The following is a 22,475-nucleotide window of genomic DNA, read 5'->3' on the forward strand; positions in this document are numbered from 1 at the left end:
AGGTGGGTTTCTTTGTGTTCTGTTTATTTGAATCATTCGGAGTGAATGACAGTGGACTCCCACTCTGCATGCCATCCTTGTTGTGAATTTTGAAAGAGCATGCATGGATCTAATACAAATTCTGTCTCTGCTGTTATTTTAGAGCTGTTTTTTAATATAACATTTACAGAAACATTGGCAATCAAAGAACTTGTTACCATTTGTGCTAATTTCAGGAGATGATCACGGGACTATGTAATTAGCATTGCTTTAACAAGGAGCTGAATGGAGAAGAGGCTACTTCTGCGATGGGAGAGCAGGACATTTTCCCTGCTAGACAAGGGGCACTTAACAGTATGGTAATGAACCAAGACATCTGGAGAATTCATAAAGGGCAACATCAGATATGATTGCCTCTGCTACAAGGCAGTAGGTAGGTCACTGGGCATTATGAGATACTTCGGATGGTGTCCTGCTGTACTTTGGGGAAAGTAAGAGACTTGTGTAATGGAAATCCTGTTTCACAGCTCTAATAAGCTTGTTAATAACAATTCAGTGTGTCGCGGCATTTAGAGAGGATTTCAGATTTTGTCATGTAGAAAGATTCAAATGGAAAGGGAAGAAAGGCTTTCCAGTGGGGTTGGCCTTGCCCCGGGGGAGGCTTGCAGGGACTGTAACTTAAAGTCTGGCTGCGTGAAGATGGCCTGGTTCCACTGGGCTACATTATGTTAGTAGAGAGCTTGCTGGAGAGAATTAGGCAGAGGCGCTTCGGTTTTGTTTGAGTGGCTTGTGTCAAAGTTTTTCTGAGCTCTCTTGTTAAACCTCTCATGCAGACAGCTCATACAAGCTGTGTTCTTCCCTCCTTGCAGCGCAAACAGGGCGCTCTGAGCGAGAGTCGCTGGGGGCAGGCAGTATTTCTCACCTTGGTGTTCACCCCCCTGCATGAGCTGAGCAGGTTGATGCTACCGCCTGGAACTGGGGCAGAAATTTAGGGTATTGAATTCTAGGAGTGAGTGACATATCCCCTTGCAGTGCTGTTAGTGCTAACTCAACTCAGGGCCTAACTCATTCACACGGTAGGCTTGAGTGCCTGTGTGGGCTACCATTTGGGGGAGCCTACACTATCCATAGAGGTCTAGAACCATTTCAGGAGCTCTGGTTTATCACCCAAATGAGCCAAATATTTAGATCGTGCTGGTTCCTATCTAACCCTTCACAGGCTTGACAGCCCCTCAGAAGGGTAATTCAACTTGCCTCCTCTGCCGTTCTCCTCAAATCCAAAATCCTGGTGTCAGAGCAACCCCAGAAGTCAGTTTGATCTTCTGTAATCGCTATCAGAAGAGCTTGTTCAAGAGCTTGTCAATATTTCTGATGGATGTTACTTCCAGAATTGACCACTTCTGTATTCCACACCAGTGCAGAAGTGTTATGTCGTTACCGTGTTTGGCGTCAGCTTGAGACACAACAGCAGCGTCTGTGCAAATCTGCGCACACCTGACTGCAGCAGCTTTGCTTATTTGGCCTCTCCACTCATGAAAGCCCATTTTGGTTCATGTGCATAAGAGCAGTTCTGCCCTTTAAATATGGGTGCAGCAGCTCAGCAGTGGTTACAGGTGGTTTATTTTTTACAGTCTGTCTCGGGTATGATCCGACATCTGTGCGACACACATCCTCTTAATAACTGGCGAGCAGCCTGAAGCAACACCCTGCGCGTCTCAACAGCTCCACAGCTTAAGTAGAGGGGAGGGAACGCAACATTTTTGGCCTCGAGTTTCTGTGGCTGATTCTTTTCTTACAGTTAACCCAGCTCTTTGAATCTCAGCATCAGTTTAGGGTGTCTGAAACCCTGTTTGAGACACAACTTATAGGGGCAACTTACTAGAGGGTAAGGACAGTGTTTTTTTTGTTGGGACCCGACTTCAGTGATAACACGCAGCGTATCTTTGCTCTTGCTTTCAGGTCATCCGCTCGTTTGCAGAGCATGTGATATATTGATACAGGTGAGCAGATATAAGCTTATTCCAGCTTGCTTGTACATACACGTGCTGTGTTTTCTGCCTCGGATACAGTTAAAGGAAGAAATTGCAGAGCTGTGGAGGTGGTGCATTTTTCATCTGTTGCCAGTTCCAAGTAAGGTCTTTTCACTAGGCAAAGTCATGCTGGCAATAAAAATTGACTGTCAGATTTATTTCTTTTTATTTTTTATTCCCTTTTTCTTGAAGGAGGATGATCGGACTAATTTGGGCTGTTTCCTAATTGCAGTGGAAGCATAGGTGAAGGTATTCATTAAAGCATGGACAAACAGGAATCTGCTGGATAAACATTTAATTTCTGCCTACTTACTTCAATTTTCAATTCCCAGAGGACCAACTTCCTATTATCACTGAACCTCATTATAGTTTTATCTCTGGTCTTATAATAAAATCAAAAGCATTAAGGAACTAGAGCTCTCCTAGGCTATTTATGATCGATTCAGGTAACCACTAATTGCAGTTTGCCTCCCAAATGCTGTGGAAGTTGAAGGTCTTTTGCTGTATGTGGTGGACAGATACCTTCTAAGATACTGGATAAAGAAAAGTTAATAGCGACCAGGGTTATTTAATATCCTAAATAAGGATACAGAGGAGGAAGTGGAAAGCAATCTGGCAATGTCTGCTATAGCTGCTGGCATGGGTTTTGTTACAAATTAACTGTATCGGAGTGAATTAGAGAAAAAGAGAGTTGCAAATGTTCATAAGATTTGTAAAGTGGAATTCAGATTTGCTTGTATATACGAATGCGTTTTCATGTTTTCCGTGAAACTAGTTCATATGACCTCAATTATTCTCTTAAGTCCCATATTATTATTTTCAGTTTCCCGAGTGCATGATTTATGTAACTAAGAATATTAAAGTCAAACACACAAATTGAAATTCACTGCACATTGATTAAATTGGCTGTATGCATTACTTAAGTTAAATAAATTACATATGTTAAAAAATAAGCAGCAAACTATGACTGTAATAGTTACAATTTGCAATTCGAATGACCTATAAACCAAGAATTATTTGCTGACAAAATGTTTGAGTAATATTGAATAATGAATACATTAGAGAATTTCATGATGTGTTCATCACGATTAATGAATAAGGAAAAAATATTCATCAAGCATTATGTAAGTGTTTGTTCAGGGGAAAATCAAACTCTCAACAGGTTTTTGGGGAAGTCTAGCTGGAAAGATTGCAGGAATTGGTAAGTTGTGATAAAACTAATTGGCTAGGGGTGGTTTCAGAAGCTGTCTGGCTGACCCACATGACGTATTGGCTGTTGGGTATCTCAAGAAGGGCATAATATAAGGAACTCGTGGTCATCTTTGTAGCAGTCCACCAGCAGTGTTGCACCTAATACTTTAAGAAAGTTGTTGTTCTGTATGTATGCATCTTCTCTCTCTGAAGAAAGAGAAAAATGTAAGACTGGTGGTGATGCTGCATCCATGGAAGGTAGTAATGGTGTGCTTAAAGCGCTGACTCCTCTTCTGCTCCAGAATTTGAAGGCAACCCAGGCTGAATTTTGCCCTGCTGGCACCGCTCTCTTCTCTACCCACCTGTGTCTGCTGGGTTTGTGGGCCTGGGACTGCTCCGTGTACAAGTGGGAGGTGGGAACGCTGCACTTCTTGGAGACGGGGGGAAGGTTCGGGGTTAAAGCTTCTGAAAGGAGCTGGTAGCTAAGGGGCTTGGGCTCATTTGTTCTGAAAGTTGGTCCCTGTTGAGATGTTTCAAGTGCAGCATTTGCTATCAGACTATTGGGTAATGATTAGGTCAAACATCATAAAGCTTTTCTGTCATTGTTTGCTCTTTCCTGTACTCCTACCGTCCTCTATTCCACCCTGCCGCAGCCTTTCTTTGCATTGTGGAAAATCTAAAACCTGATTTGGTTGTTGGAATAGTGCTTGGAAACATTATTGAGTTCTGAGCTGAACAAAGATCAGGGATGTGCATACAGAGAGCAGTAACTGAAATACCCAGCGTAGTACGTTATGGGTAGAGTTTTTATTTTCCATTTATTTCCATTATTTCCTTCAAGTAACACTCTCATGGGGGGGGAGTGGGTTATAAGTGCTCCTTCTTAAAGTTTCCTTTAGAAGTGCCATTCTGCTGACTCTGCAAATGGAGCATTTTTAATGCTGTTGCAGCCATCCTCTGGCGAGGTGAATTATCTTCCTGCCCTGTGAAGTGCCCCGTGCCCGGCCCTTTGTTATCTGTCACCTTCACAGGCGTGCGTCTGAATAACAGCATCTGCAAAGGCAGCCTCGGAAGAGGAGAACAATACATGAATGTGAACAATCCTGAAAAAGCCCTTGTAAAATAAATAGGCAATAGTACTCTTATTGTACAGAAACCAGGGAGCTGATGCTGTCTGCTCTTGTGCACTCTGTACAGCGGTGGCAGTCAGCCCTCGGAGTTTGGAGCCCTAAAGCACCTTGCCCGTCAGCACCTGCTCTGGGACCAGGCTGCCAAAGAGCCTCCTTCCTCCTCGGCTGTTCAAACCGTGCTGCCCCTGCAGTGATGGCGTGTTGCAAAGATAGAGCAGGCTCAACATTTGAATTTGAAATTAACTTTGTTAATTTAATTAACTAGGATAATCTACCAAATGTACTGTGTAAAATGCACAAAATGAAAACAAACGGCCATCTGTGGCAATTCAGCATCTCTTCTGTGATCAAGGAGAAAAAAGGAGCGAGCTTTTTCTAGAAAAATTACTCTTGAGGTAAAAGGTAGTCCTCCAGATTTGGCTGCAACATAGCGAAGTGTACACTTTCACATTTGTGTCCAGGGCTCTTTCTCTGCTGTGGAACTGCTTTTGTAAAATGTCAAAATCTTTCAAGCCCTGCCTCAGATTTAAGGGTAAGGATAAAGGATGTTTGGGTCTATGGGTTTCCGTAAAACACACTGTCTTCAACAGGTCAGCTAATCTAACGTGCTAGAGACTGAGAAGTCTTCTTGGTTGGAAAGAGCAGGTAGTTTAAGTCTTAGAAAGACAGAAACTCAACTTGACATGGAAGTTACAGAATTCATTGCACTGTCCAAAGCGGGCACGGCGGTAGTGACAAATTGCTCTGCATGCTGATGCTTCCTAAGCACATCTGCTCTGCGAGTGTCCCTCTGAGTTGACAGATTCGAAAAAAATGCTTCGCTTTCGGAGGATTGTGTGAGTGGGTGGAATACGTCGAGATCGGCCTCCCTGTGAACAAAGCGCAGCGGTGCTGGCATGCTGACCGGGCTGTCGCATCCATTAGGAGGTGTGTAAGCAGAGCAGGAGGGCCTGGGAACTTCAGCTTGAGACAAACATGAATGTTGATGTCAGCAGGACGCAGTCTGCCCGCCTAGTCACTTGCATGATCTCAGAGGAGCTGGCACTATTAGGTGAATGCAGACGAAGTCGAGGTGCGCTCAGCACAACGCCCTCTCTTGGCTCTCCATCACCTTCCCCGTGGCAGGGCCGGTGCGGTGCCGAGGGCAGCCCTGGCCTCGTCCTGCCTCCTTCCTTTGATGTGTTTTCTGAAATGGTGGGTGGTGGTTGGCACGGGGACTACTTCTGTGCTCGACTCTTCACACAATTGATTATTTCTCCATCTTCCTCCCTTTGTCGGTTCTCATTTTTTTCTCTTGCATTTGTTTATCACCAGCAAGTTCTTCTCTTTCCATAAGGTAAAAAAGTACGTCTAGATTTTTAAGTCATGGGAATAAATTAAAAGCAACTGGACTGCAGTGCTTGTCATAATCAGGATTGGTCCAAAAGCGAGGTGGGCACTCATTTTCCTCATCAAAACTGGCTGTGTTTCTTGTCCTAAAGAGCTGGCTGTAATTTTTCAAGCTCCTACTCGTAACAAATCCAGCTTCTGCCCGCTTTGCTCACATCACGTGCACAACACTTATTTCCTGTTTTTATTTATTTATTTATTTATTATTATTTTTTTTTTTTAGGAAAGCTAGTAAAACACTGCTTGGAGAACAAATTTGCCTTACCAAAGGTATTCTCGTTTTCCGTACCGGTGTGAAGAGGTGCATCCGTGCCTCTGTTCAGCTGCACTGCTCTGTACAGGTGCCCCGCGAGTGGTGTGGAGACAAGCAGCTCTGGGCAAAGCAGAGGTGCTCAAGGAGGGGCAGCCCCAGCAGCTGCTGCTCTGCTGTGCTGCCTCCTCCGTGGTGCCAGAGCCCTGGAGAGCCAGGCTGGGACGTGCAGGACGGGACAGGGCACACGTGTGATGGAGGAGATGGCTTGGTCCCAGCACCAGCTGCTGCTGACCCTCTCTGCCCTCCTGTCTCATGACTCTGAGAAGTCCTTGAAAATTTGTGGTCAGCAGGGATGGGGCATTGCTCAGGAAGAGACAACTTTGGTTTTCTTCTTGTGTATTCCTTCAAAGAACGTGTTGTCCTGTCCTCAGCTGCAGCGTACGATGCCAGCTGTAGTCACTCGTGTTTTCCCTCGGTGCTGTCTCTTTGCGAAAACTTTTTTCAACTGCTGGTTGCACAAAGGCAGCAGACTTTAGCTGATGTGCTACCGAAGCTGCTGCCTTATGCTGATGGGTATTTTGGTGCTGTAGCCTGTTGAGTGCATGTGATAATTGCTTTCCCTTCTGGGCTTTGAGGACAGGAGATGCAATTAGCATGTCCGGTATATTTTCTTTTATACATTCTCAAAATTGCAATTCTTTTAGGAACACTGAGGAGTCATTAAACCGGGACTCGCTTCTTATATTGTAAAATACCTTTGCTTTCTGAGCATCAGAAGAAATTGCTTGCCCTAGCTGCTGCTCTGGCAGTCTATTTGAATTCAGCTGTGGTGTCACAAGTGCAAGCACAAAATCCCATTGAAGTATGCCACAAACATTAAAGGTAGCTTTGCAAAGCTCTTGAGACTTGGAGCTCTTGCCAAAGGACAGGTGTCAGCCCTCAGTTTGTCTTTCAGACAAAGCTTTGAGATGCTTGTAGGTGGATGAGGGGGGTATTTACATGTTAAATTTAAGGCACTTCTCATTGTGTACTGAAAACAATGTGTGCATGGCACTTCAAAGTTTACCAACATCTTATTTTTAGCACCTTGTCACTCTGAGTAGCAGCACAGCCAGTCTACACTGCAATCTGGCTACCTGGATGAGGGCTGCCTTTGAGGAGGAAAGAACCAGAACACGAGGGGCACACAGTTTCAGGTTTGCCTATGTCTGTGTGTGCAGGTCCACAAGACTACACGGAGACACTTTTCCCTGCTAGAGACAACTGGAGACTTTCCTGGGATGCTGGAGAGCAGCTGGGCGGTGGTAAGATCAAAGGCTGTATGTCCTTTTCCTCTACATCCCATATTAGTCTTCTTGTCTGCTGGCTCGTGCTCATGTGTGGATGTACATTTGTTCCTTGCTGGGCCAAAAAAAAAAGGCATATTTGTTTTTGTTACAATAAGGAATGGTAGCATGCTGAAATCTCAAGGTTTCACAGGGTAGGAAGCAGGTCTGCTGATGAGAATTTATTGGGATTATTGCACACTTGGAATAAATAACCAGAAAAGGGAAAAGGAGAGAGCAGGGAAAAAAGAGTGAACACCCTGGTTTTGCTCATCCGTTGGTGCTGCTGAGGAGCTGTGTGACCGACTGCCAGCTCCTGCAAGAAGAGAGAATGATCTTTATCTGTCTCTCTGAAATTCCTTTGGAAAAAAATATTACTTGAATGAATAAGTAAACTTTTGGCAACATTTGTCCCGTGTAAACAACAAAAATAAAAGTAAGGTTTTGATTGTGAATCAGGTAACTTTTTCTGAATATTTCCCATCTCTGTGTAAAAACAAACAAACAAAAACACACATACAAACAAAAAACAGATTTCACTAGGGCATTCTGGTTTTGCAGAGACCGACGAAGACACCCCCAAACCTTGTTTTCCCAGACCACAATCTCTTCAGTAACCTGACTTTAAAAAGGCAGAGTTTGCCAACAGCCACCACAAATTTCCAACAGTTACTGTCCTAATTACAGACAGAAACTGTTGTCTTAGATGCTGCTGTATGGAAACTGTCAAGTGCTGACATTTAATGGCAACCATGGGAGCTGGCGATCTGCTGTTTTGGAGGGGATTCTAGAAATACTCCATAAAAAGTAAGTTTAAGCTCTGTTACTGCTACAAGCATAACGTTTAAAAAGATCTTCACCAAATTCTGTATGAGAAACAAAATATCCTACAATAAAATTAAAAAAAAAAAAGTCCAAATCCACATTAGGAATGAGATGTGGCATTTGTCATCGTTTGCCTGTTTCTGTAGGGTTATTACCAGCAAAGGAAATTCTGAACAAACCCCGTTACAATTTCTGCTCGTGTCTGTAGGGCTGCAAGCCTGGCGTGCAGCCATTAATTTACCAATTTCGAAAGGATTTTTATCTAATAAAAGGAGAGGTGAGTAAGAGCTCGCACTTCATTGCAGACACAGATGTAGTTATGACAACATTATCCACAGCCTCGGTGCTCAGCGGAGAGGAGGAGATGCGCAGAGCTCTGCTCACCCAGCAAACCTGCTTTCCTGTGCTGGCCGGGTTGAATCTTGGCAGCATTGGTCCAAGGTTTATGGGCACGGCTCCTCGCTTGGCTAAGGAGAGTATGCCAGAGTCTGGGGAGGGCTAGGAAAAGGAGGGAAAGGAATTGAGATGAAGGGGGAGCCTGCGCCTGCTGCACGTGGTGCTTGCCAGGCAGTCACAGCCAGGGGTGGTTCCTGTCTAGGTGCAGGAGGGCTTGGATCGGCTGGTGGTTAGCTGAGCTGCCTCAGTGCTGTGGGATGACATGGGGTCAGGGCTGTGGGTTGCCACTGGGGGATGCCAGAGTGGCCACGGGGCCTTGGCATCGTGCAGGTCTCAGCGGGCAGGTGCAGTGTGGAGACGGGGAGTGAGGTGGTGGGAGCCAGCAGCAGAATGGCGATGCGATGCTCTGTGCAGGCTGCCTGCCTGTTCGTGTGCCTCTGCCTGGTGCTTCTAGTTCTGGTTAGTTTGGCTTGGAAACAGGCTTCTAAGTAAGGCAGTCTGTGAGCATAAAACTGCCGTGGGGCTGATGTGGTGGTGGTTGGGTGCAGGGAGGCTGGGATTGCCTGGAGCAGAGAGGGGAGAGGACAGGTCCAGGTGTCAGGGCCGAGGTGAGCCTCAGGACAGGCAAGTCCTGGATCCAGGTGGCTGGGAGAGGCCTCCTCTGTCTGGGAGGATGCTGAGATGGTCAGGAAGGAGAAAACTGCAGAGGATGGGGAGAGAATTTAATCCCATATTTTCCTGCAAAGAGGAAGAAATTGCTTTAAATTGAGGAGATGGCTGAGGTGGGGCGAATTGCGTCCAAAGAGGTGCTGGGGCTGCTGTCGTGCCCTGGGCTTTGTGACAATCTCAGCTCAGCATAGGGCAGCTGCAGGGGAAGAGTCTTCACCCCCTCTGGGCTGCTGAGGGTCAAGGCTGTCACTGGGCAACTGCTGTCAAGGACACATTTGTTACACGTGTGTTTCACCTCTGACACGGAGGCCTGTCTGTGACGGGCTGCCTTTAAGAGGGGCTAACTTCGGCCTTGTGCTTTACACCCTGGGGGCTCTGGCTGATGGCAGCACGTGCTGCGTGCATGCATGTGCTTGGTGTTCAGCCACTTTCATGTGCTAACACTCGAATCACCTCTTCTGTTTCTGGAGAGCTGCTCAGCCGAGCACACGAGAGGTATGTGCTTCCCTTCCTCGAGAGGTATGTGCTTCCCTTCCTCGCAAAGCAGTTGCGGTGTTTTCCACATTTGCACTACAAAAACCTTACTGACCTCCAGCTTGGAGCTCGGCACAGGGTCAGAGGTGTAGCTGAGGGGCTGCAGAGGGAAACGGGGTTTGGGGAAACCAGCTTGGGGCTTGTTGTGGAAGGAGGGGTGGTGTTTGCTGGCGACAGTCTTGTGAATGCTCACGTTGCATAAAATACATGTTAGTGGTGAGGGGTGGATAAAGACATCTTGAATTCTCCCTTAAAAATGTGTCAGTTGTCAGAACGGTGGGATTAGCATGCTAATTCCTTCCTAATAGGAAAAGGATCGGGGTAATTTAGCTTTAATCAAGATTATGGCGTTGTTTAGACATCTTAATACACTTTTTTTTCCATGCATAAAAAAAATATCGAGCTGTGTGGGCTGCAATAGCTCTGAAACGCAGCCAACTGGCAGGCCGTAAACTAACTTAGCACACTAATTTTATAAAGCTAAAATAATAGAAATCCTGGGAAAAGCAGCGTTCTGCGTGCACATCTTGAGATCTGCGGCGTGAGCGCGCGCTGCTGCTCGCGGTGGGGGAGGTATTTGTCAGAGCACATCTACCTGCCTGCCTTCCAAATTAGCTCACGGAGGGTTTGCTTTCCAGCGAGATCGCTGTCCACCTATCCGGCAGGCCCCGCGGTTGCCGTTTTCCTGTTAGGGCTGAAGACGTGCGCTCCACCTGCCCTCAGTTAAAACAAGCACGTGTTCTTCAGTATAAGCTGCAGATCCTAGCACGTACAGGTATCCTATAAATTTTCTTGCTCTGACAAGAGTTTGACCTTTTTAGATGCAGATCGTTCCTGCCTTTATTGCAAACCATCTTTTGCGTTCTTCCCTCCAGTGTTTCTGGAGTTTTGTTTGTGTGGTAACGACTTGACATCCACCCAGGTCAAGACCGCACTGATTTGTTCGGGTATGTGCATTCAGCAGGAGCCCTGTCTCTCCCTAGAGAAAGAGGTAGGGTGGGGAGGAAATCCTGTGCCTCTTCAGAGGGGTCTTGGCAGGCGTAATAAGGATTTGTGATTCATGTCCAACATAGGTGACAAGAGCTGACATCTCAGGGCAAGTTGTAGATACTAAGGGGCTACGTAAAACTTGCTTTTGATCTTTGTGGGTTTCTCTCAGCTAGATCAAAAGTGAAGTTGTTAATTCAGTTGATCAAACCTTCAGTCCCTTTTTACACTACAGTTATTGGATTAAATGTCATCTTAATCAGCTCAAATCTCTACCTTTTCCTTCTGCTAGGCACTGCAAAAGTTGGACCTATAACATTTATCTGTTTTAATGAAGCTTCCGCTAATGCCGAATAGGACAGGACTGCTGAAAGAGCCACAAAGAGGGGAGGTAGTAATTACATGCAGTCACTTCGTATTTAATGACGAAACCTGGCTGTAGGCTTTTGTATGCAGAGGGTTGTCAGGTCTGGACTATGGCTGCCCTTAAATTTTTAGCCTTTTCCCTATATTGATGTGTTGCTTTTTCTGGTTGGTTTCCTCTCTTTAATTTTCTCAGCCAGTGGATGTTTGTGTTGTGTGTTCTTTGCCCGAATTTGGAAGGATCTGCAGGACTGGGTCTGGTTCTGTTTCCATGCTTCGTGCTGGAGCTGATCTTATTTCTGTTCCTCTGACTCTCCTGTGCTTAGAAATCATCAGTACCCTAATGAGGTGAACAAGGGGAGGGTTTTGCACTGCTGAAATTCACATCCCTCTGGGGCTCGTTTCTTACCAACATGCAACTCGTCTGACCAGTAACAGGTATCACGGCTGCGTGGAGGACTGCGGGGTCTGCCCTAAAACATGGGGGGAATTCATCTGCAGTGGTGGCAGGAGTGGTGGCTCCAGAGAGCCAGGGGCTGAGCCTCAGTGTGAAAGGAGAGGGGATGTACAAAGTAGTCCTGGAGGCTTTTCCGGAGAGAAGAGGCACAAAGCCCCCAAATCCTGCTCCTGGAATGGTTTTGCAGCCTCACTGAAGCAAAAGAGAAACCTTGAAAAGTTTAGGATTCAGACTGATGGGTAGGGCTGGTGCTGGTTATTGCACATACAGCGTTTCAAGATGAATTGTTTGTAGCTTGTTTTTAAGCAAGGAGCAGGTAATACGTTCCTGTGCCTATTGCATGTAAAGTTGGAGGCAGTCTGCAGCGTGGCCAGTTTCTGTTTTATTTTGGTTTAAATTTTTATTTTTTATTTTTCAACTCCAGCGCTGTTGGATGATGCATTATCCGCACCTGGGTGCTCCCCACTCAGCGTACAGGTTATCTCCCCTGTGACAGCTCTGTATCTTCTGTGTCAGATAGCTGCTCCGGAGTCAGAGGAGATTTACAGATTCTATTATATTTCTATTGAACAGCTCTTAATCTGGGCAGAGGAAAACATGCTCCGACCAGTGCTTTTTATCCCCCAACTTCAGCGTGAGAAGCCTTTTTGGCAGGGTTGGACATGGTGTTACAAATAGTTCAACACCAGCTCGGTTTCTAACACTAAAAAACGTAACCCTGTGGATGCTGGAGGTAGTGATTGCTCGCACACACGGGCATGCCTCTATCTGAGTAAAGACGAGCAGTGTCACTGATCGAAGGTCTTTGTCTGCGTAACATTGAGTATATCTCACAGGTCACTTAATGTTGCTTTCTGCTCGTGTCTTGCATTCATGTGTTACAACCTCCATGTAAAACACTAGTTCAGAGTCTGAATACAGAAGTTGTCCTCAGCCCCTCATTGTTTTGGCAGCTTTACTCCTGACATCACAGTTCCTTTAATAATTAAAGGTTGTATGTGTGAGGAAATGTAACTGCTCTGTGCATGAAAAATGACATTTGTTTTGCTTGTATGATTTTGCAAACAGAGTTCCTGCATTATTTAGCCTCTTTTGAGCAGAATAACACGGGATGCCTTCCCTTGACCTGTAAGGAATAGCAATGGCATTGCTCTGTATATGTAGCACCTTGTTATAATTAGCAGTGCTTTTTTCCTCTTTTAGTTTTAGGCAGTATAATATAAATTACCAGTTAAGTAGGCAGGAGCATACCAACGACTGCAAGAATGTTATGCTGTGAATGTGAATGGTCCCTGTGGGTTTCTTTTTTTTTCCCCATCTATTGCTCAGCTTTCTCCCACCAGCTGCTTTGACCTTGTATCTACCTTCAGACTCACACTTCTTACTACCTTTTTTCAACTGATCCCTGCTGTTAGTGCTCTGAATGCTATTGACTCAACATTGTGGTTATTCGTACAGCTCAGCAGTTCCACCTTGTTTCAGCTGCTGAAGTCTATCTCTTATCTCTCCCCCTTTTTGTTTGTTAAAGAGAAAGGAAGGGAGAAAGGGAGTTGGGATCCATCACTGGGAAGTGTACAGTTTGATTTGATTCTGTTGGCAGAGGGGGAGGACAGCGGCTCTTCCTTGCGTACAGATGTAGGTCATGAAAATGTACAATCAGCTTACACTTGTATCCACACGCTGCCAGGAAATAATCCTGCTTAGCATCACTTTATGGGGCTTGGAGTCCTTCTGAACCTTCTAATCCCTGGTGATATTTAAATAACACGTTGTGGTCACCATTTGGCTTAATTCCTGTAGGAAGGGGGGAACAGACAGACGTAAAGCATGGAAACGTGCACGCACACCCATGTGCACAACGTGCGTACTCCACACGCCGAATGATTTCGGTTTGCAGGCTGTGAGCTAAACCCTGGGCTGTGCAGATGCAGCTCCCTGGCCAGAGGTGCTCTCGCTCTGGGGTTGCTGTGTTTCTGGGAAAGCTGAATTACTGCAGTGGTGATTTGCTGTGCTATTTTTAGATGGAAATTTTGTCCTAAAACTAGGAGAACTGCCACGATCATCCCGTTTCTGCAAATAAAGCTCAAGAGAATTTGCTGCTTCCCATACTAGAGGGTGAGACAGGTGAGGTTTTTTCTCAGCTCGCTGGGTTGTTGGCCGAAAGGGGGCTGCCCTGCAGTTTGAAACCAGCTTTGAAGAGCTGCTCAGTGAATCTCATGTAGAAAATTTCTCAATCTAGAGCATCCAGCACCTGTACAACCTACTGTCAATGCGCATGAGAAGCTACCTTCTCTGTGAAGCTGCGAACCCCAGGAAGGTCTAGAAACCCTACAGGAACCCCTGGCCAGGGCTGTGCTTGGACTTCTTCTGGGAGAGGAGCTATTTGTGAAGCTTTACCAGAGTCAAAGGGAGCACTGTTGGCCCGAGTTTCTCTCTTGCTTGCCATCTCCGGGGTGGAACTGTGAATACAAATATTCCTCCCCCAGTTGCCCTGCGTTTTAAGCAACCATCTGTGTTTCTTCCTCAGCTGTGGTGTGGATACAGGGCATGCCTCTGCCTACCTTTGGCTGAATACTTCCTGAGTGAGTGAGATACCCAGAACGCCTTCCAAACACAGGCTGGAAATGTTCCGAATTAAGCACCAGTCCAGTGCTGACTTGCTCCAGTAGTCAGCCTGGTAGCAAAAAGTGAGAACGATGTGCACAGGAGGCCCCAGCACTGACCCCTGGCAGGGCCTGGCTTTGCAGGACTTGCTGTTGTGTGATACACATGTATGCTATCTGTAGCCATATGTTTGTCTTAAACGTAACCCACAGAAAATTGTGATTGCCTTAGTTAGAGAAGGTGGGCTTTGATTTAACAAAGCACATACGTTTGTAAATAGATCCAGCTCGTGATGGAACAAATGAAAATGTTTAAACACCAGCCCTTGCGGGTGTGTAGTCTGATGGCAGCGTGTAGTTAGCACTGCTGGTTGTTTTCGGAGGGGATGTCAGAAACAGGAGCAGTATTCACAGTAAGAGGCCAGGTTCTGACTCGTGAACGCCAATTTCAGATGCACAGCAGGCTTTCCAGATTAGAATCTGGTCCACACAATGGTGTCATTATGAATTTATATTAAAAGTCCTTTCCACTGGTATGAGGAATTACTATTGCAATAACACCCACTCTATTATTAATAATAATTGAAATGCTTGAAAAAAGAAAATGCTAGCTAATATTTAAACTACTTATTATCAAATCAAAGTTTCGTAGATAAAATCACTTAATTAAGCTGCATTTTATTTGCTAAGCATGTAGATCAGTATTCAATAGAGGTAAATAATGTTCCTATGATTTCTAATACCAGCCAGCGTACTCATTTCTTGAAGCATTACTACAATAAACAGCATTTTTGGAATGCTGCTTCTGTAGCCAGAAACTGATCTGCTGTGTAGCTGAACAAGGATTATTAATTTAAAGCAAATGATCAGTTACAGAAAACCTTTGACAGCCTCCAAGGGCTGTTTTGTGAATCAGGGTTTCCCTTGTCTTCTGAAGTTAGTTTTATATGGCCATGGATGTCGATGCTTGGAAGTTTGGAGCCGAGCAAGTCATTCCTATCCATTAGAAGTGAACAGAAAGTTCTCCTTTCTTTCCTGTACGACTCTTGTGAGTGTCCTGCTTTGCACTGAGAACTGTTCGGAGGTAACTCATGTCACCGCAGTAAGCGCTCTGCAGCCTCCTTCATTTTTCATTGCTGCCTGAAGGACGTTTGGGGCTGGAGATGCTGTTAGCCTGCGCAATTGTACCTGGAGAAAGTGAGATGATTCAGTGGGCCGCCTTATTGAACTGTACCTCAGTCATAAATACAAAGAAATGATGTTTAAAAGATGTTAAAGCTCTGACACATAGACAAAAGAGAAGTCGGTACTACTGATGACAAGGAGTTGGTCCTAAAAATCCACGATCACCCAGGTAGACCAGCAGATCTGTGATCTGGGAGGAAAAAATAGTTCTATTTCTTAGCCCTGCTGTGTGCACCTGCCCAAAAATTCACTTCAGGATTTGGACTCACTGAAATCTGGGATGTATTTCAGGTTATTAACTTGTATATTCTGCATATGGAAAGAAACGAAAAGCTTTGGCAGCAATGCAAGAGGGATTTGTTTGGAGGATTGCAGTGCTCTTTGTGGTATCCCAATAATTAGAGAAAATAATTATATGAATTGCATTTTGAAAAGAGAGGTAGGTTTCTGAGCACTTAAATCCTATTGATTTCCCGTGGAACATGCTCTCACAAATCACCTAGGTGCTCTTTGATCCTTTGCCCTGTCCCCTTTCCTACACAGAGCTCCCTAATGGAGTCCAGGTACAAACGTTGCTGGTCTTTAACGCTGTTAATTAGATCCACTTCAGAAATGAACTCATTTTTTATTAAATGATTATGATTTTCTAGTAAATAGTTATTTAAGAAAGCATAACAAATGTGGCCATTTGTTTACAGAGCACTGATGACAACATAAGTGCTTAGTACGAGTACAGGACTGCTCGTTGTAGTACTCATTGAGCACCTACCATGAGGTGTACCTACTCCTGGTAGTGCACGGCTGGCTTGTAAACTTAATCACTGTAAATCACAAATGTAGGGGAGAAAAAGTGATTTCTATCAAATACTGCTTGTTCTCCAGTGTTTGGAGGCTATTTTAGTCTGGAACTGTACGTGTGGTTTTTGAGAACTGGTAAAATGACTATATTAGAGAGAGCCTCTACAGAAGGCGCTCCTAATTACCAACTTTTAAAGAAGGTACTTAAATGATCACACTGATAAATTTTATGCTAATGAATTTTTCGGCTAGCTAATTAGGAAAAAAAAAAAAGTACAAATCCTTGTTGGAATAATTGTTGAGCACCTTTCAGTATCAAGCCTTGCAGTCTGCAGAATGGTGAGGAAGTTTGAAGGATTAAATTCCCATTTCGGTGCAAGGATTGGCGGAGTGCAGCACTTCCTGAAGGAGAGGCTGTGCTTGCTGATGGAAACGATTCCTGATTTATCTGGCCTCCTAGGATTTTTCAGTCATTAGTCCTAGACCTGGATCAGGACAAAACCCTGTGATCCAAATGCTGAAAACTTGAGAGAATTTGGACCGTGATAAATATTTTGCAGCTGGCTCCCTCTGCTTATGAATGAGCTCCACTAGAAAATCTGGCTCCCACAATTAAGTGATTTAGAGACCTAATTGCAAGGCAAAAGGGAATTGTAAGCTCCTATTTCTGTGGCAACCAAGGTAATTTTAGATCCTGAATCCAAATGATGGAGCATATGGAAATTAGGGATCCAGACTCGGGCTTTCAGTGAGCTTTGCACAGCAACAACAACCAAAACCCAAAAAGCAGAGATGGAGAGCAGCTCACCCACAAGAATGGAGGAAGGCTGAACTGATGGTCACTGATATCAGTGCAGTGGAGGACGGTGCAACTGCAACGGGTGTCCTGGCTGTGAGAGCGAGTTAGTTATGGCTCTGGAGGGCAAGTTCTGGTTTGGATGGGGAAGAGCAATACGGGAAGGAGAGAAGAAGAAGGTTTTGGGGTTCTCCGGTGTCAGGTGCTAAGGAGCAAGCACCCTGCTCGGGGCAGAGGTGACGGAGAGCAGCAGGCGTGCTCAGCCCCGCCGGTAGTTGGGTACTTGGCCACTTGCTCGTTCTGTTGATTTTCTTCGCTGTACAGTTGTGTAACACGTCAGGGAGCAGAAGGCGCTGAAGGGTGTGTAGGAGCAGAATGGCTCCTGCCAGGAGCACAGATGGTTGGAGAACAAGCCACCCTCAGCAGCCACACTTCTTTTTTTTTGCCGTTTTGCTTTCAAACCTCAGTATTAAATTGGGAATAGTTTAAACAGAGATAATTCGATCCCTCCCACTCCTCCCTAGGGTCTGGGTATGAGTGTGGTCACCGGGCACACGGTGTTTTGTCGAAGAAGAGCAGCTCTGGGAGGTGCGGTGGGGCCGTCTCCGGAGGGCTGCGAGGGTTTGGCTGCTGGTGGCTGCTCCTGGCAGCTGCTGCTCCCAGCACGGGCAAGTCTGATCCTCTGGGGTTGTCTGGGTAGTTGAGGAGTTTGCTCCTGCAGCTTTTGGTGGAGGTTCCCTTAGTCATCCCAAGAAACTGCCTGGCTCCCCTCTCCTTCCCCAGCTGGTGTTGCCCTGGTACAAAGCTTTGGACTGCCACCAGGTAAGACAGCATTAGAAAAGATGAAGCTTGGACTCTTTCCATCCTATGAGAGCTAGGAGAGCCAGATCTGTGAGGGCAAGGCCTGTGACCGCTCATGGAAAGAAATGGAAGGGAAAGAGAAGCAGCAGTGGCTGTGGGTCGCCTTGCTAGTGGAGCAAGCAAAAGGCATGTATGTGTGCGGGATGTGCAGGTCAGCACCTGAGGCACTAACAGCAGGGTCTTTCTAGTGGAAAAGGGATGTTACGTGCTTGTGGAAGGTCAAATGCAATGTGGTCATTGCCTCAAAGGATGACTTTTTTCCTGTCCTTTGCCAGATGTTTTTGTGCAGGTTGATTTTCCATTAGCACCAAGGAGATGGAGGCGGTGGTACTCCGCAGGTTTCTCAGGGAGGTGTTGATGCATGGCTGCTGTACATAAAGCAACTTGGACTAAGTATAATGTATGCCTCAGCTAAAAGGAAATGCTCTTATATAAAACATACAGCTAAACATGTTATTTTTGTACAGGAAACTAAACATGCGCACATTGGTATATGTGTATAAAATTGTAAACATGTTTGAATTTTCTTGGCCAAGAACATTTCTCTGTTGCATTTGTGGTGTTAGACGGAGTAATCACAAGTTCTGATGAGGAGCTGTGACTCTGATCTCCTCCTTGTAGCTGTAGCCCTGCTGTCCAGCACCCCTTTGGCTCAGCCCTGGTGCTGAGCGAAGCTCTCCTCTGCGGAGTCACCTGCTGGGACAGCCCAGGCTTCGCCTTCAGACTTGTTCCTGCAGTAAGCTGCTTGTGGGATCCGTTTTGTTTGTTGGTTTGGATGCCTGCAGATGGCAGTATCACGTCCCTGTGTGTGTGAGCAGGCTGGGACCGCAATCCTTTGCAGCTCTGGGCAAGGCAGAGCTGCAGAGCCATGGGCCAGCCTCCAACGTATCCTTCCTGCACCGCAGCCTCCGGCGTGGTCGTGGGGTGCCCTTAGAGCTTCTGTGCCCCTCCCTTGGTCCCTGCCCTTCTCACAAGGCTGTGCGCGAGCTCTGCCCTTCACCTCGGCCTCCTGGGATGGCAGCTGGTGGGTGATGGCAAAGCAGCAGCCACAGGTCCTGGGGGCGAGGGCTGGAGGTGCCCTGGTGTGACAGTGGCTCCCTTCCCTCCTCTCTTGGCGCTACTCACGATTAGCTGTGACTTAGTAGGGTGATGGAGAGAGGAGAGTGGAGATGTGCCGTTCCTTGGAGGGGGCAGGGTTGGGCGGACAGCCCAAGCATTGACTCCAGCAGTGGTGGTGGGATTGTGCAGGGTGGGAGGACACCCTCCTGGCACAGGGGGCACGGAGCTGCCGGCAAATACGCAGACAGCAAGACACTGCGGCTGGGCTTATGGATTAGTTCTGCATAGCGTTCATTCCAGCGCTCTGGGACCTAATTTAAAAAAAGAAAGCCTCATTGACCTTGGGTGTGGGGTGCCGAGGTCAAGTCCAGCCCCAGGGCTGGAGCCGGGCACAATGATGACATTGCTGAGCAGGGCTCGGAAAAACTTGCCACTGTCACAGCCTAGAAGAGCTATTCACAAATCACTTGGGGCTGGCGTTGCCGTTGCACCTCTCCTGATGCTACTGAACTTATCCAACACATTTTGGGGTTAGAAGAGGAGGTGGAGTCCCAAGAGAGTCCCTTCTAGGGAATGAAGTGAGTGGAAATGATATATCCACGCTTTCCTTAGCATGGCGCGGAGTCCCTTCCCGCAGCTCCTGGGCTCCCCATTGCCCTGCCAGGAGTCCTTCCCCAGCTCTAGGAAGAGCTCGGGGGACACACTCAGAGGGAATGGCTGAACTCGCTTTGGCAGAGAGAGCACGTCTAAGTATAAAATGTTCCCTCCTTCCTACCCAATGTTAGGAGGTTTCCATTTCAGGAAGGAAGTGTGGGTCTGTTCTGTCATAGCTGGGGGTGGGAGAGCCCCGTGGTTAATTAGTGCTGCACGCCTCTGCGCTGCCGCTACAGACTGTAAACAGAGCTGATCAAGTGATGGTGTGGGAGAGGAATTATTTAAAATACATTTTAATAAATTATAAATAACGCAGGACTGGCTTCTGTTTAACCAACTCGAGCTAGCCAGCCAGTATTCCCGAGCTTATGAAACACAGCACCATGTCAGTAATACTCACGGGAGTAACTGCACTGGTGGTCGAATGTTTCTCATCCACGTTGAATTTAGTGTGTGCTAGTAAGACCTAGAGTCCCAGCTGAAGATGAGGGGTTTATCATTGTTCTTGACACTACATAGTGGATGGCTCTTATCTAGCTGTGTCAAACGTTCTGCAAAACCAAAATTCAAGGACCCTTTTGTCCTGTGGAGGGAAAGGAGAAGGAAGATTTCAAGTCCTGCTCTAACTGCTTTGTTGGTCGGGGATCTGGGGAGTAAAGGAAGCTGGTTTAGATATGGGCTGCACTGCTCTGTCCGAATTGGCAGTGCATATAGTATTGTTTGCCTTGTGTGGATTCACAAACGGACCTGAAAATAGGAGATTAGGTGGAGTGAGGAAAGTCAAAAGCTGTTTGGATGAAGGCAGCCCTGCTGGGGTGTGTTGTGCTCCCTCCCTTGGCTGTCCCACAGGGCACTGATTATGGGGCCGTGGAGTTTGGGGCCGTGGCTGAAAGGACTGGAGTGTGGCCGGGATTGCATTAAATGCTGTGCTACGATTAGGACACTGCCGTATTCCTGAACTTAACAATTCTGTTCACAGAAGCAGAGGTGTTGCAGATGAGCACATTGATTCCTTGCGGAATTTCTTTGTTGTTCTTTACAAAATCTTTGTTGTTCTTAAAAAAAAAAAAAATCAGTATCAGACAATACAGTACCACTCATCGAAAATGGGAGAGCCAAGCAAGACCTTTTCCATACCCTCAGACTGCTGAACCACCGCCTGCTTTTCTTTAAGAGGTATTGGGGAGGTAGAACAAAGCTCTGCTCTTGCCTCCCGGCAAGTGACCTCAGCCATTTCAGCTGAAACATATGACTCGGAGGAAGTATTTTGCAAAAACAGATGCACAGAAAGTCGATTTCCTATTCATATTTTGTTGTGGCAATTGGTACTTTAAAGAGATGGCAGACTTAAATTAGCTGGAAAAGTGACATCTTTAATTAGGAAAGCCTCTCTGCCAGCACATTGAACAGTTGCCAGTTTCTCAGCATTTAGGGACCATTGATTGCCAACAATGGCAGCTAAACTGCTTCTGGGTAGAAACTAATTGAATTTCCTCAAGTTAAAACGAGGATCTGAAGTTGAAGCAAGATGAACTCCTCTGCTTGCTCTCGTTTTACTTACTGCTGGGATATTCTTAGCAGTCCGAGGGCTCTGCTGCATGGTGGCGAGTGGCGCTGCGGGGGGAACAACTGTACACATTCCTCCGGCCCCGGTCATCCTAGGACTCTGCTTCAGAGGAGCAGTGCTGGTGTCCTTTCCTGAGCTCTGCTGTAAATGCCGCTGAACCCCTTGGCCATATAGAGGTCCTGAGGGGTGTGCTGCTGCAGTGGCTTTGTCTTTTTTTTTCTTCTTTTCCCCCAAAGACTCTTTTTTTTGCCAATGCTAAGCCTGAACATGTTAGGATTAGCTGCCTAGTTTGTGTGGAAGCTACAAATGCTTTGCATGAACTCAACTCTGTGCTTCATCTCCATTTGCTTCCCTTTCCCTTTTCAGGGGTTTTAGAGGACGGTCTCCACTTGCTTCCTGCACAGTTAGAAATATATCTCTAGCTGAAGTTAAATACAAGGCTGATCTCAGGGGAAGGAGCCTGCTGGAGGATGGTCTCATTCTAACCCCGTGCAATGTCTTTTTAGTAAAGCTATTCGGTTCTGCTAGACTGTTATTGCTGTAAATATATATATATGTGTGTGTGTGTATATATATATATATATAGGGTTATTGTTCTGTTTCCCACGTAGAATCTAGGCAAAGTCAGAACCTTATTTTTTGATCAAAATGGAATTATTTTTTCAGCCAACCTGCTCTACCCCCTTATCTTTGGAGGACTTTGTTTTCCTGTTCAAACATTCAGGGAGATTTTGCAGAAGGGCAGCCCGTGTGCTGCAGCGTGGCCTTTCCTCCCTGGCGGAAGACAAGCAGCGGGGGAATGGAAAGCTCCTCAGCAGCAGCTGCCAGGGAAGGCTTTATTCGGTGTCCTCAAGAAAGGCAACATCCTTTATGCAAGGCATCAGCTGAGTCCCTGGTGGGCAGTGGCTTCCAGCTGTTGTCTGCTTCAGAAACGTGTCTTTACAATTTGGCCTAATGGTGTGGGGTTGTCCATCAACCCAGCCCCATCTTATGCATCTTTATAAAAAAAAAAAAAAAAAGGAACAACAACAACAACAAAAAAACAACAACAAATAAAAACAGGCTTGTCCAATGTGTCTTGTCATGGATTAGCTAACTTTGGTGCTATCCGTAAGTCTTTCTTTAAAAAAAAAAAAAGAGCTGTCGCAATAGGTGAAAAACTGAAAGAGGTTTTAAGTTTTAGCAGGAGAACGAATTCAGATAAATCTTTCACTAGAAAAATTCCTTTTTTGAGCAGCTCAGGGTAAATTATTCAGCTTCCCCCATTACCCTCCGGCATTAGTCCAGAGCAGAAATATTTTGCTTATGAAATGTACATTCTGCTTTGAGAAGTACTTTTGTTGTAATTGCTTTACTCCTCCTTGCTTCCATTATGAATACAGTGAAAATAAAAATCAAGATCCTCGCACCTCTTCTAGGTCCAG

The 22,475-nt window shown here is 46.0% G+C and overlaps 1 protein-coding gene across 15 annotated transcripts in view; it reads left to right on the forward strand.

Moving 5' to 3' along the window:
- IL1RAPL2 (interleukin 1 receptor accessory protein like 2) overlaps nt 1-22,475 on the forward strand; it is a 425,448-nt gene that overhangs the window by 114,275 nt on the left and 288,698 nt on the right. For 11 of the 15 annotated variants that reach the window (XR_010834812.1, XM_048075288.2, XM_048075281.2 and 8 more), the window contains one exon: nt 7,193-7,276. The exons of 3 other annotated variants lie outside the window; for them this stretch is intronic. Coding sequence is in view for 11 of the 12 variants with exons in the window: in XM_048075288.2 (XP_047931245.1) it covers nt 7,193-7,276 (84 nt within the window). In the remaining variant the exon portion in view is untranslated. Of the gene's footprint in view, nt 1-7,192; nt 7,277-8,866; nt 9,683-22,475 lie in introns of those variants that run through there. One more of the 15 variants, XM_013183675.3, reaches the window with a different exon arrangement.

Source organism: Anser cygnoides, chromosome 13 (genome assembly GCF_040182565.1).
Source record: "Anser cygnoides isolate HZ-2024a breed goose chromosome 13, Taihu_goose_T2T_genome, whole genome shotgun sequence".
NCBI classification, from domain to species: Eukaryota; Metazoa; Chordata; class Aves; order Anseriformes; family Anatidae; genus Anser; species Anser cygnoides.